This window comes from Phaseolus vulgaris, chromosome 11 (assembly GCF_051622355.1).
Source record: "Phaseolus vulgaris cultivar YP4 chromosome 11, ASM5162235v1, whole genome shotgun sequence".
Classification (NCBI taxonomy): Eukaryota; Viridiplantae; Streptophyta; class Magnoliopsida; order Fabales; family Fabaceae; genus Phaseolus; species Phaseolus vulgaris.
The window spans coordinates 2392965-2407663 of record NC_143508.1 but is presented as its reverse complement, the minus strand read 5'-3'; the positions used below and the strand labels follow the sequence as shown (position 1 = coordinate 2407663).

General features: G+C 31.1%; 1 protein-coding gene and 1 long non-coding RNA gene across 3 annotated transcripts; one reads left to right on the top strand and one right to left on the bottom strand.

The window, feature by feature from the left end:
• Positions 1–773: 773 nt before the first annotated feature.
• LOC137831144 (serine carboxypeptidase-like 35) lies at positions 774–3750 on the top strand. 2 transcript variants are annotated; one of them, XM_090297855.1, is made up of 9 exons: positions 774–1115; positions 1425–1678; positions 1939–2043; positions 2132–2320; positions 2404–2483; positions 2611–2883; positions 2996–3135; positions 3229–3321; positions 3409–3750. In XM_090297855.1, the coding sequence occupies exons 2-9, from the start codon at positions 1438–1440 to the stop codon at positions 3665–3667; spliced, it is 1380 nt and encodes a 459-aa protein (XP_090153981.1). In that variant the 5' UTR covers positions 774–1115; positions 1425–1437; the 3' UTR covers positions 3668–3750. The 2 variants fall into 2 exon arrangements, with proteins under 2 accessions (XP_090153981.1, XP_090153982.1); XM_090297856.1 differs by having other exon boundaries at positions 781–1115; positions 1420–1678.
• A 1168-nt stretch (positions 3751–4918) lies between these two features.
• LOC137830342 (uncharacterized) lies at positions 4919–8375 on the bottom strand. The gene is made up of 3 exons (XR_016517706.1): positions 7744–8375; positions 6187–6260; positions 4919–5237 (listed from the first exon to the last, which is right to left on the bottom strand). It is a non-coding gene; the product is annotated as an uncharacterized LOC137830342 (long non-coding RNA).
• Positions 8376–14699: the final 6324 nt, after the last annotated feature.

Sequence of the window (14699 nt, the reverse complement as noted above, 5' to 3'; positions counted from 1 at the left end):
ATAACTGTGTGCTATCTGTTACTACCTGTCTATGTATGTTATATTATTAAAAAAATTATGTTTTATTTATTACTTCAACTTTGTAAAGTTTATTTATACACATAATAATAATTTTTTTGTAAGTATATAATTTAATAATAATTTTATAACATTTTTTTATTTTATTTTATAAAAGTTTTCATGTTAGACACTATTATACAACATGACATGTCAACTATGCTGACACATCAAGTAACAACAATCACTTGTCATCACATGAAAAATAATATTATTAGAAAAAAGAAAAAAATGAAAAAATTTGACCAAAACTCATATGTTAATAAAAACGATACATAAGTGGATTATATATATTCATAAAGAATTCTAATAACAAACTAGATGATAGTCTATTATACCAATGAAAAGATTTTCTATGAATAATCCCAAGTTAGCCAACTTATTAACACACACATTTCCTTTCCGAAAAATACATGAGTAATCCCAAACCTGATTTTCCCACAGTAATTAAGACAAGTATTTCATTGATTATGAAGCATCCAAGTATTTCATCAATTTTTTTATATAACCATATCACAACTTCTAATATTATTATTTTAATATTTTTTTACAAATTTCTTTTTTATTATATTTATTTATTTTTAAACTCATCACATAATAACAACTTTTAAGAGTTATCAAATTATTATTTTTCAATTTAAATATTTCTTTTGGCATTATTTTTTTTAAATTATTCTTAAAATCACTATTTTCTTTATATATATATATATACATGAGGGAGGTAATAGTTAACGCATTCTCTACTCCGAGCCCTAATTTGCTTTTCACCAAGTCTTCTTGTTGTCTTAAAGCTGCAAGTGTCAGTTTTCTTCTTCCCCCATTTCGCTCACTGATCACTGCCTTTTCTCTGCCTCCAATCCCAATCCCAACACTTCCACCGATCCACTCCTACTCCTTCTTCCTCTTCTTTCAAGCCCGGATCCACTTCCGAAAAGCCCAAGAAACTCCCCCGAACAAAGCCCAAACTCTCACCGGAGATTCTTCTCTCCGACGACGGCCTTGGTTACGTCCTTCGCTATTTCCCTCGACAGTTCAAATACCCTGGTCGCGGCCACGAGGTGAATTCCTGTTTCAGTTTAAATCAATCACTTTTTTTTTTCTTTTAATTCAACATGTGCCGTGTGCGATTTGAGCCAGCTTATGTGTTTGCGTTTTTTCTTCTTGTAGTAATCAGCTCGTTTTGCTTTTGGTGGATTTAATTAAAATATTTTAAAATATGATGATAAATATAATTTAGTAGTATTAACTATAAAAATAATTTATAAATATTTTTAAAGTCGTATCCAAACTCCTACCACCTCTATAAATGCTCATAATTTTTTTATCTCACTTCATCTCTAACTCTTACATCTCATTAATAAGATTAGCCTCTCATCATCAATGGCACTCATATTCTGGATCCTATTTATTTCCTTCCTGATCAACACGGTTGTTGGAGATGAGACATGGAAGCAGGAGGATGACAGAGTAAAAAGTTTGCCAGGACAACCACTGGTGAACTTCAATCACTACGCAGGTTATATTAAATTAAGACCAGATCAAGAGAAAGCACTATTTTATTGGTTTTTTGAAGCTGAAGATGCTCCATCGCGCAAACCTCTTGTGCTTTGGCTTAATGGAGGTATTTATGGATCACACAGTTGATTACTCCCCTTTCTTCATTTTAATTCATTATATTTGTAAAAACTTTTTTGTGCTCACCTCACTCTACTTCTCAAACCCTTTTTCCATCATCACAGTTTTTATTTAAAATTGTTTTGATCGGTGAACCACAAAGCACTTTTTTGTCGTTGTAGTTCTTGTGGGTGGTGTTTTTTTTTTTCTATGCCTTGGTTTTGTTCTTTTTTTTTTCCTGTTACCTAGTTACTGTTTGTTGAGTAGGACCTGGTTGCTCCTCAATTGCCTTTGGGGCAGCACAAGAGATTGGTCCATTTTTGGTAGACCAGAAAGAACATCTAAAATTTAACAAATTTTCTTGGAATAAAGGTATGTAATTTCATTGTTATTATTTTAAAGTACTTACTTATTTAGTTAGTTGGAAGCATAATTTCGTTATCTTATCTTAATTTTTCAGTTGCAAACATTATATTTCTGGATTCACCTATTGGTGTTGGGTTTTCTTACACTAACAATTCCAAGGACTTAAGTGAGCTTGGTGATGAAGTTTCTGCTTCTGATAATTATCATTTTTTGGTTGGTTGGTTTAAAAGATTTTCAAACTTTAGATCCAACGAATTTTATATTGTAGGAGAGAGTTATGGAGGTAAGAAATCTCTAACTAATTTTTTTTGTTTTTAAATATTTAATTAAATATTTATTTTAATGATTATTTTATTTAAATCACAGGACATTATGCTCCACAACTTGCTGACCTTATATATGAAAGAAATAAAAGAGGTCCTTACATCAATTTGAAGGGATTGATGGTAATTTCTGTTAATAATATCTTTATAACTCCCTTTTTGCAACTTTATAATTTTAAGTTATAAATTAAAAAAGTTGATATAAGTTCTTCATTAACATTTGACAAGTAATATTTTGATCAAAATTCAGATGGGAAATGCTGTGATAAATGATATTACAGATTTAAAAGGGATGTTTGATTATGCCTGGAGCCATGCAATAATTTCAACACAAGTGTTCGATGGAATAAAAAGACACTGTAATTTCAGTGAAAAAAGACACACCAGTGATTGTGAACTTAATATCAATAAGTTTTTAGAATCTTTTTCGGATATTGACGTTTTCAATATTTACTCACCGGTTTGTCTCAAAGACAAAGGTTACGAAGGACCAAATTCAACAAGACCTATTTTTGCTCCCCAGGTAAGTATTATATTATATTTGGGTAGCTTGTAGTCAATTCCTTTCACCATGCATATAGATACACTTCTTAAATGAAAAAGGTGATTGAAATGTAACTTCTGTTGCATTTCAGGTTCTTTGGAATACATTACCATCATCAGGATACGATTATTGTCCAGATGATTATGTAAGAAAGTATTTCAACAAGAAGAATGTTCAGAGGGCAATCCATGCAAATGTAACTAACTTGCCTTATCCATTTACAGTTTGCAGGTACTTATTCTCACGTATTAATATTTTATTATTCCTTATATAACTAATTTGATAAACTAATATTATAGTAATATGATTTGTTTTATGATGAAGCGGTATAATTGAAAAATGGAATGACGCCCCAGCCACAATGCTGCCACTAATTCAGAAGCTATTGAGTGTTGGTTCACGCATTTGGATTTACAGGTATGCAATTGAAAAGTTTGGAGAAATTTGTTTTGAATATATAGTTATGGTTATAACATTTTGAGATGTAATTTGATGTGTATACAGTGGAGACATTGATGGTAGAGTTCCAATACTATCAACAAGATATAGTTTGGAAGAGCTAAAACTGAATGTAACCCAGGAGTGGAGAGCTTGGTTTGAAGGGGTAAAAGTGGGAGGGTGGGTGGAGGAGTATGAGGGTGGTCTCACTTTTGCCTCTGTTAGAGGTGCTGGCCACCAAGTTCCAGTTTCTGCACCACAACCTGCACTTTCTCTCTTCTCCCATTTCCTCTCTTCTCAACCTCTTCCATCTTCTCCCTTCTAGTTCATTCTACCTGTATGTATATTATTGTAACTGTTCTTCTGGCCTGTGCCTAGATCAATGAAAAACAATTATCAATTCCCATACTCGCCTCCTTATTAGTTTCATTAAAAGAACCTCCTAATTCTATGTGATTGATGACTTGTTCAAAACACTCTTTACCTAGGATTAAGTTTTTTTTTTCTTTTACATAATTAATTTTTTCTGAGGTCAAATTTTGTAACACTTAATTTTTACATATTCCTCTTTTGTTTAACGTCTGCAAGTTATGATCATGAATAAGTGAATTTATATTAAGAAGAAAATCAATTATGAATGACAACAAATATACGTAACATACATGATACAGCAAATGGAAGACGCTGAAGTGTAAGAAGTGCTTGATTCGGCTATAGGCTTAAAGAGTGATTTAGCTCTAAGCACTTAACACTAGATGAGGCTGCCATTAAGAGAAGTAGTTTGTCTGGTTTTGTAAGCCAGTCAATAGGAATGTCAATGAGATGGTGGAGGTATTTAATTTTTGGTGGTATTGAAGATGCAGTTTGCATCGCTTATAGCACAATAGAAGCATGATGCTTGCTGGTGCAGGGTGTTTAGTTTATGCAACAAACAACACCTATCTTTATCTTCTTGCTTCTTGGGTGTTTTTTTTCTTTTATTTGGAGATCTCTTAATGTGATTTGGATTGTATAAAAGGAATGAAATACCTTTTATATCCTTAATTTAATTTAATTTTTTGTTGATTTAAAAAAAAATATTCGTAACTTAAATTTATATCTAAATGTGTTTTTGTAAATAACTTTATTAATAATTAAAATTACTATATTATGCACTTTTATTAAAGTTGCTATAAATCTTTAAAACAATTAAAAAACACTTAAAAAAAAAACTGATTTATCTACGAACCAAATCCGTATGTAACAGCAGAAATCCATAGGTAAATCAGCATTACCTACGGATTTCCCACGGAAAAAAATTCGTATGTAATGTTGGCGTCGGTAATTTATCTATGGAATATGAGTCCGTGGGTAGCAGCAGTCCGTAGGTAATACTTACGAGCAACAGTCCATAGGTAATACCCAGGACCAGGACAGCAGTCCGTAGGTAATTCACACCTACATTCAGTGGGTAAACCCATAGGTAAAACTGCATGCATCAAAATGTTTATTCAAGCATTAATTGAATTGTTTTTTTAAATCGTTTACTCCTGCATAATGAAACATTCAACTATCCAAAACATCCAACATATCAAAATTTTCCAAATTAAACCATCTATTACCAATTGTATTGAACCTATAATATTCAATACAACAATTAATCATCTTCCAATATACCTAACATAAAATAAAATACAATTAATTTCAAATCCACTTATGTAGTCTCATCATATAAAATAAGTCAAAGATAATATAAATAAAAAAGTAAGTCAACTTCTAATCCTAATTCAAAACATAATCCAAAATAAAAAACTTAAAACTCCTAATAATGTACATAATCAATGTCTTGATATCGATGCTTGTTGTTGGTTGGATAGTTGTACTTGGACTTGTTACCCGCTTTCTCCAGTAATAACCTTCAAGGTTCCATATAAAGTAAACACTATCAGATAAAAGACCAAGTTCGACATAATCAACATGTAACGTGATTAATTAATTTGACTTATAATATAAATTTACACCATCTTTAATGAAAGTTTTTTCTAAGACTTTTTGAGGATTAAAATGTTTTTTTTATTAATAGTAAATACTTGCAAACAATCTAACCTTACCAAGAATATATAAAAGTTAAATCTTAAACTTATAACTTTTACAATTAAAAACTTCTTAAAATACTTGTTAAAGAAGATTTAATAAGATGATATAACTAGTCTAATATGTTTAAGAAAGGGAGGGAAGCAATAGATTATCACATTTAGATGAAAGAGGAAGGTTAGGGGGTGGGCATGGGGTTGGAGAGAATAAATAATGCCTCAAAACAATGATACAAAGGGTCCCTAAACGTAAGGAATGTCTAGGTCCAACAAATGAAAATGATGGCCTTTAATAAGCTTTTAGCATGACAAAACAGAAACATAAAAGAAATACTCATCAACACATAGAGAAAGTGCCCATTACACACACCCCAATTTCTTTAAACCATGCAAACAAAATCCACAATTCCAAAGGACCAACGCACTACCATTAAATAATTTCACTTCATATTACTGAGAAAGTTCATGAATGGGAATAAACATTGCTTTCCTTAAGCAAATTTAGAAGAAATAAAATACAAATTGTAAACTTATTATATGTTTGAATTTTGAAGCTTTACCAATTTCATAAGTACTAAAGAGTTTATTATTCCAATCACAAAGTATAATTTCATATTTTTTTTCAAATATGCACAATCTTATGAACATACTCTGCATAATCTTATGAGCATACTTTTCTTTCAATGTATCAGAAATATATGAAACTTTTTTATAAAAATTCACATAATACTTTAGAAAAATAGATTGATAGATCAACTTGGATGAGGTTTACCACTTTCTGCTCATACTTGCGATAACTTTGGATGAGGATTATCCTTTACCACTTTCTGCTCATACTTAAGCTACCTGTAAACATCATTCAAAATATTAACTTCAACTTTTTGTTTGCACCATAATCAATATGACAACTTTGTGAGGCAAAGGGACTTTAGAAACCCCAATATCAGTATTCTTAGAACACAATCTTATATTATAAAAAACAATGACAACTATAATAAGAAGTACTAGTATAAGGAGACAGTCAATTTAATATCTATAGCAAAACATTATTGCATTGAAACAAATACAACAATAAATAATTTATGAGGTATTATTATATAAATGTATGATACTTTAAATTTAAATTAGGCATTTTTTTTGTAGTCTTGACTGCCTAAACAACTGTGTAGTCTTCACAAAAATGCAACCTACTATAGCTGCTTTTTAACCGTAAAAAAAAACTCAAAACCCACCAACATTGACACGAACTATCAGAGCAAAACTGAGGTGCTGCAAATAGTGTAGCACTCCACAACCTTGGCAAATTTGGCAGATGTAGGTGCTGGAGAATTCTACAGCAGATACACTACAAAGAAACTGGCATATCATACCTAGCAAATCCAATGAACAGCTCCTTCACTTGCATAATTTTTGCAGTTTGCCCTTCTTAACATCTTGGCATTGATTCATAGTGTATTAGCATAGCCTACTCTGTTGCTAGTGCTCTAAACAAAGCTATATAAATACTACATTGTCTACATAGGAGATTCTAGATTCCTACACCTCATTTTCTTCCTCCTTCCTACATGCACCACAAACCACATAATCCTTCCCCCTCCTTAACTTCACTTGTTGCAATACCTACCTCCATAAGGTTGGCCAATGCTTATTGCATTATCGCAGTGTTGCTGGAACATGTCTCAGCCTTTGGTCATAGAGGTAGTCATTTGGAGCGCTAGTTGTACCGCTGCAGGGGTTCTAACAGAACATTTTTCTGGTTCATACCCTTCCCGAATAGAAAACCTCTGCCTTGATGCTCCCACACAACTCAACACACCTTCTCTTTACCATAACCGTCTTTCTCTACCCTTATTAAATTACTAATAGCTTCTAATGCATAAAAGGGGGTTCAGGACCCAGTCCACAAAATTTAAATTAGGCACAATTCTTTCCAAGCTAAAACCGAGTGGAATCAAAAGATTACAAGGTTTGAAACTACTAATAATTATGGAAAGATATTTATTCCCTTGTTCCATTTTATTTTTGTTTCAAAACATCAATCACAAAAGAAGCCTACTTGCTCGTGATTCTCAATCATCCTTAACTTTCACCTAAACAAACCCAATTTCAAAACGCATGCTACACCACTGGTCATTTTCATCACATCAAATCTTCATACAATATTTCAGACACAACCAACCATGAAATACTGCGATATCCCATCTTAGCCACCCAAAACACAACCTGAGATTTGAGCACTCAGAATTCCCTTCATTTAAAGTATGTCGTAAAAACCCTAAATCTATCGAACATTATCCAAACACAAATGAAAGAGAAAGAATGTCAATACCTTTCTCAATACTTGATCAATGAAGCCTCCAAATGTCTCCTCTGACTCGCCACTGGTTCAGGCCGCTACCAAGCTCTTGGGATTGACATTGCACGACCAGTTCCTCATCAAGACCTTTGACTCCTTCTTTGGCTTTGTCCTTGTCGTCATTGACTTCCTCCTCTTCATGGTCTCCTTCGTCAGCGATCAGAGCCAAGGGTTGCGTGCTTCTCCACCTCTTCATGGCCATGTAGAGGAACTACTTTGAACGCAAGATTGAGGATCTAGCCTAGGATTGGCTCTGCAAGACTGTCGACAACGTTCTCTTGGCCCTTTCTTGGATTTCCATTTTGAAGAAAACTTAGGTTAGAGAATGCTTCGAAGGAGGAAGCAAGAACATGTTCTCTTAGAAACAAATAAAAAGTGTTTCACAGAGAAATAATTTTTTTCTTTTAATTATTTTTAAATTTTTTGCTTTATCCATGGGTTAAAAATATTACCCACTGTATCATCTTTTTCCACCACCTAACATTCGTAGATAATGTACCACTTCTCTCCTTTCAACGGTAGTAACATTACCTACCAACTTTTCGGTAGATAAATCCAATTTACATACGAAAAAAAATCCGTAAAACAGGTTTTTCTTGTAGTGAAAATTATGTAGAGTAATTTAATGGTAGGTTGTCCATTCAAACTGCACTAAAAAAAAATGAAAATCAAAGCAAGAGAAAATGATGGAAAGGCGTGGCTGGGAAGTATATGTCATCTTTGCATATGCATGAAACTGATCAATCAAAGAATCACACTAAGACTCCATCTTCATATTTGTAACATTTTCTATGTGCCTTCATTCACCTAACCACTGTTTATCTAACTTCCTTACTTTTAACTTTACAAAATATCAAAATTTAAATAAATTTATAATTATTACTACCTAGATAGATAATAAAACACTAACATTATAGTCCAACATATATTTACATTATAAGAATGTTTAAATTCATTTCTACCAACATTTTATTTTGAGAATGTTAATTGTTATTTAGATTTTGCATTATCTTTAATCTAATCAGAATTTCCCTGTTTAGAGTATATTTCTAAAATATATATAAATTATTTTTACAGTTAATATTACTAAATTTAAAAATGTCACATTCTTCTAATATTGAGTCAATATTTTACTTTAATATTAAGCTATCTAATAATTTTATAACAAATATGACCGGATTTCCCTGTTATTTTTGTTCAAAATTATTTTTAAATGTAACTTTTTTTTTCTATGAAATGGGATCTAATTAGTCCTTTAACTATTTTCTTAATAATTTTATTTAGTTTTTCGGTCTTATACATAATGCTCACTTTTTTTCAATGTAGCACATACACGGACACAGATACCGATACGACACGGACATAAATTAAATTTCTGATAAATTTAAAAGGATATAAATTTAAATAATTATAAATTAAATTTAAATTTTTTTTTTATCTAAAGTTCACGCTATTGAATGCTACCTCTAATTTTAACATTTGAAAAAAGCCAATATTTTCAGATAAATTATAAAAAGCACACAATATTTTCCTACCTCCACCTTCACGTCTTATTTTTCAAATAAGTTCATCTCAGATGTTTTAACTAAAATTATATTCCTTATTTTTTTGCTTTCAACATGAAACCCTTCCATAGTATAATAACGTGTTTTGAAACCCATTTTCTGAACACACGTACAAAATCTCGGTGATTTATAAGCTAAGTCCCAATTTAAAGTAAAAGTGAGATCATTATTTTAATAAACTTTTGTTTTTTACTTCCTTCCTAAAATTGAAAGATAATGAGCTCTATATTTCTTTATTATTTATAATAATAGACATTATTATTTTCCAACTTCCATTTCTACTAACTTTTTATACTTTTATTTTTTTAACATTTATGAGAGTAACTCTTACTTGTTAGTCGAAGAACATACAGATGTTGAGAAAAAAGTTGGGTAAAAGATATCTTATCCATGTCAGTATTTTTTAGTGTTAGATAATATATTTTATATTAATAATACTTTTTAATATTAATAATAATTATCCTTATATTTTTTTTGTTAATATTTTTATAATATAATTAGCATTTTTAGGTTTAGTAATGGTAGTTCTATTAGGATTCTATCTAGTTTTCGTTTTTAAATTTAAAAATAAAAATAAAAATTATAGTTTCAATATTTAAATGCTAAATAGCATAATTTAATATATTAAATAATAAATAAATTTGAAACTGTATAAATATTATACTCTGCTTAACACTAAATGCGTTAAATTTGGTTTTAGTGACATAAGACAGCGTAGTCAAGCATAAAATTAGGTCATTTTTCTTTTCTGCGTTACGAAGTAGTGAAGCATAAAGTTGCTAAAGAAGTTTTGTTTTTTTTATTGAAAGAGATATATATATTTGAAAGTACTTAAAAAGTATTAAATGTGAAGAATATAGCATGCGTTAGGGTTTTGTGTGGCCTAAGAAGGGTAGTGAGGATGGTACAGTGAGAAATATAGTAAGGTGGTTGATTTGATTCAAAATGAAAAATGGGTATTTGGTGGCGAAAGTGATTGTAGCCAACTTGATTAAAGTGACTATGATTTGAGATAAATTTATTTATACAGTTTCAAAATTATTTATTATTTTTTCTCAACGTCTTTATGTTTTTTTGACTAACTAAGTTTTTTAATTATATTATAAGTCATATACCGGACGACCGAGTCAAACGACATTCGCAATATAACAAATGCGTAATAAAGAAACAATTGTAATTAAAGTTGAATGAGTCAAAGACACACCTTGAAGTATACTCTCGAAATATCAAGAGGTCACTACACACGTCTTGGTGAACTGACATACATAGGTGAAGGTTCAAGTCAACCTATAAATAAGGCTTCTGAAAGGGGAGAGGTACATTTTTATATCTTAGGAGAACACACCAAATATACTAGTAGCGGCGGAGTGCAGTCACAGGTACCCCGATCGGCGGAGCACACACACATTTCTAATGCATGACTTCTTAATCAAAGAAAAAAAAATATTAAATTTATATTATATTTTGTGTTTTTTATTTTATTTTATTTTTCAAACTTTTTAAATTGCATTATCTTAAATATTATTGTAAATTTTTTACATAATTTTTTTTGACTAATTAAATATATTATATTGAGATTGCACTATTTATAACTTTCACTCAAATTGATATAATAATAGATAATACCTTAAAAAATGGTAAATTAAAGAATAAGTTGGCAAATGCAGATCTAAATATGTAGTACATTATATTCTTCCACTGTTTCCAATCAAAGCAAAACAAAGGTCACTACTTTAATAAAAGTGTTCTTTTCTCACTTCCTAGAATTGAAAGATCACATACATACGATACTAAAATTAAAATAATAATTAAAAGTAAAGTTTTTGAATAATATGAACAGAAAGAAGAAAATTCTTAATAATTTTAATATTATTATTATTATTGAATAATTTTATTTATTTTATTATTGAATAATTTTAATTTATTATTATTATATAATTTTATTATTACTATTATTATTTTGAAAATTTTATTAATATCTTATTATTATTTTAATATTGTCTTGTCATCATAATGTCTTTTTCCTTTCCAAGTCTCAATATAATATATTTAATTACATGAGAAAATCCAATGTAAAAAAGGTACAATCTTGTAAATTCTCATAATTGTTATTTTAAACTTAAATTTATTTTGACCTGTTATCTTACTTTGTGATCCGATCGGTGGTCGGTAGTCGATGACGTCAGCATCAGAGAACCACGTGGACCGCTCGCAGGGTGACACGTGGACCAGGTGGCAGAGAGGTAGGGGGACGATCGCCAAGAGAGGTGATCGGTGGTCAGTAACCAAGTTACCACCGACAGATCAGGCGGCAGAGAGGTCGGGGGATAGATCACCCAGAATGGTGATCGGTGGTCAGTAGCCAAGTGACCACCAGCAGACCAGTCCCCAGACTCGCGCCTGGAGGCAGAGCGCGAGTAGCGAATAAACACTGATCAGTCATCGGGTGCATTGTCATCGGGGTCTCGTGTTACACGCAGTTAAACTGGGACTAAGGTTCCCAGCGAGAGCGTTACGCATGGACCTCGCATGAGCACACCTCAAGGAATCATGCACGAGAGTGGCCTGAGGGAACTAGTAAGCCAGTCAGTGATCGGTGATTCCCTCAACCCATTACGTGCGTGTCATCCAGAAGGGTAAGTCGCCTACACAGAGAGTAACGTTCGGTGAGTGCGCCTAGATCAGCCACACCCGACGACCATTCCTAAGAGTGTTCAATTTACCCAGATAAGAGAAGCATCCTAAGTTACTCCGCAAGGGCGTAGCTTAGGTGGACAAAGAGAGGCGCTAGAGCCCTTCCAGTAAGTGACACGTGTGTGGTTAGATGTGAGTTGCAGGCCTCCACGTGTCACCATCTGAGAGGGGTGCGGTCCAGACAAAAGAGCACTCCGTACCGCTAAAGGTACAGACAGGCGCAGCCAAGCGCAGACATGCGCAGACATGCGCAGACTCTCACGCTCCCCATTGCTGATTCTGAAGGTACGCTTTCTCTGAAAAGTATGACAGGGTTCTGACACATGCCAGAAAAGCATAACAGAATTCTGTTATGCTCAGAAGCAGAAAAAAGAGGGATAAAAGACAGAATCAGAGGGAGAGTGGAAAAGGAGAAAAGGAGGGAGAAAAGAGGGAGACAAAAAAACAGAGTGCAAGTTCTACACACACACATTTTTACTAAGTTTCCAGTTTCTGGTGGTTCTGTTGAACTAACTTGATCGTCGGAGTGCAAACGGCCGCTAGAGGCGCCGTCTGTGTATTTTGCAGGTCACATCTTGAAGCCATCTGAGAGAGAGAGTTCAGAAGGTGATTCTTCAGGAGACGCAGTCGCGAAGACAGGGCAGAAAGTGTTACGAAGCGATTCACCCACGTTCAAGTTGCCGGCAGGATCACTTTGTATAAGATATTTATGACGTTTTAAATATATTATATTAAAACTTTCCTCCATTAAGTTTTAAATATATTGTATAAGATAACGGAGTGTTGCCAACAAATTTGGAAGAATAATTTGAAATTTTTCAGAAGAAACATGGAACTAAAAAGAAAAATAAGATGATTGCTAAAGTAATGTTTTGTTTTTTTTTTTCACGTGCGCACTGATTATATAAGGAAACAGTAGGACTTATTATTGATATCACTTTTGTCATGTTTGGCATATACATGAAACTACTAAATCAAGGAATATCACAGTAAGACTCCTTCTTCATATTTCAATATTTTATCTATGTTTTCATTCACCTAACCACTGTTTATCTAACTTCCTAACTTTTAACTTAATAAATTCAGTTACAAAATATCAAAATTTAAATAAATTTATAAATACTACTACCTAGATAGATAATAAAACACTAACATTATAGTCCAACGTATATTTATATTATAAGATTGTTTAAATGGTTTTTCATTTATACTAACATCAATCTCTAGAACAATTTCACTCATCTTATTTAATTTGCTTATAAAATAAATAATCAATAAAAAATGTTTATTTTGCATTATTTTTTTAGTGTATGCATTAATAAAAATTAAATCAATATCATATTGTGACACAAAAAGTATGATGCAAACATATAATAATAATAATAATAATAATAATAATAAAAACAAATAAAAAATATTTAAAAATAAATAAATTTGTCATTGTTTTTTTTTTTGAATGACCGCATTTTATTTCTGAAAAGAGAAAAACATGATAAGGGGGTGGACAAGGGAGTTATTAACATTTTAGTGAAAGAAAATAGATAATTGAAAACTATGGTCTCGTGGCTACTTAACGCAACTTTCACTGTCCAAAATAATACACTCACTTGCTTTCATTTTGACCATTCTTTGAATTATTCTTTTGCATGGTCATGATCACTTTTTCCGTTCTAATGCATGAGTTATTGATCAGAGAAAGAAAAAGATAGGTGGATCCTCACTTGTAAAAAATATTATTTTAATTATTTTTAAAATTTTAACCAATAATATCTTTTTATTAAATTTAAACTATTTATTTATTGTATTGAATATATTATTTCATAATCAATGTATTACAAGTTTATATGTAATGGAAATTAGTTTAAACAGAGATATAATAAAGTTAGTTAAGAGAGGATAAAGAGAAATTGGCTTACTTTAATATATACTTAAGAATTAAACGCTTAGAGATAATTAACATTAAAAAAATAGTAAAAATATAGACGTGTTGTATTTGTATTTATTTAAAAATTGTTATCTTTATTATATACTAAATAATAAATATAAATAACATTAGTTAAAAATACTTTTTATAACGGATTTACAAGACTTTTTATGACGGTTTTGATGACAACATAAAACCAAGGTATAAAAACTCTGCATTTTTTATGTCAGTTAAAAAACTTATATAGTAAGTTGACTTATTATGACTGTTGTCTATGAACTGTCATAAAATGTATATGCATCATAATATGTTCAGACAAAACATTCTATGATTGGTATTTCTACAACCGTCATAGAAAATATAGTAAAATAAGACTTTTTATGTCATCTATTGCAATAACCATCATAATAAGTTTGTTTTTTTAGAAAAAAACGATTGTTTGATCAATTTTTCAGCATTCATTATTAACGATCATCTGTATATAAATTTTAAACAAACTCATTCATTAATCAAATTCTCCTTATTCATTAATAATAATCACTTGCATATTAATATTATCCAAGATAATTGCATATCACAAGCATAATATTATCTAGACAATTGCATATCAATATTATCTAGACAATTGCATATCAATATTAAGGCAATGCTTAAGAAGTGAATAGACCTAAACTTGCCCAAATTCGCATAAAAACCACAAGCCTAATAGCCATCGCCATACAATAAGCACTACAAAAAATTATCTC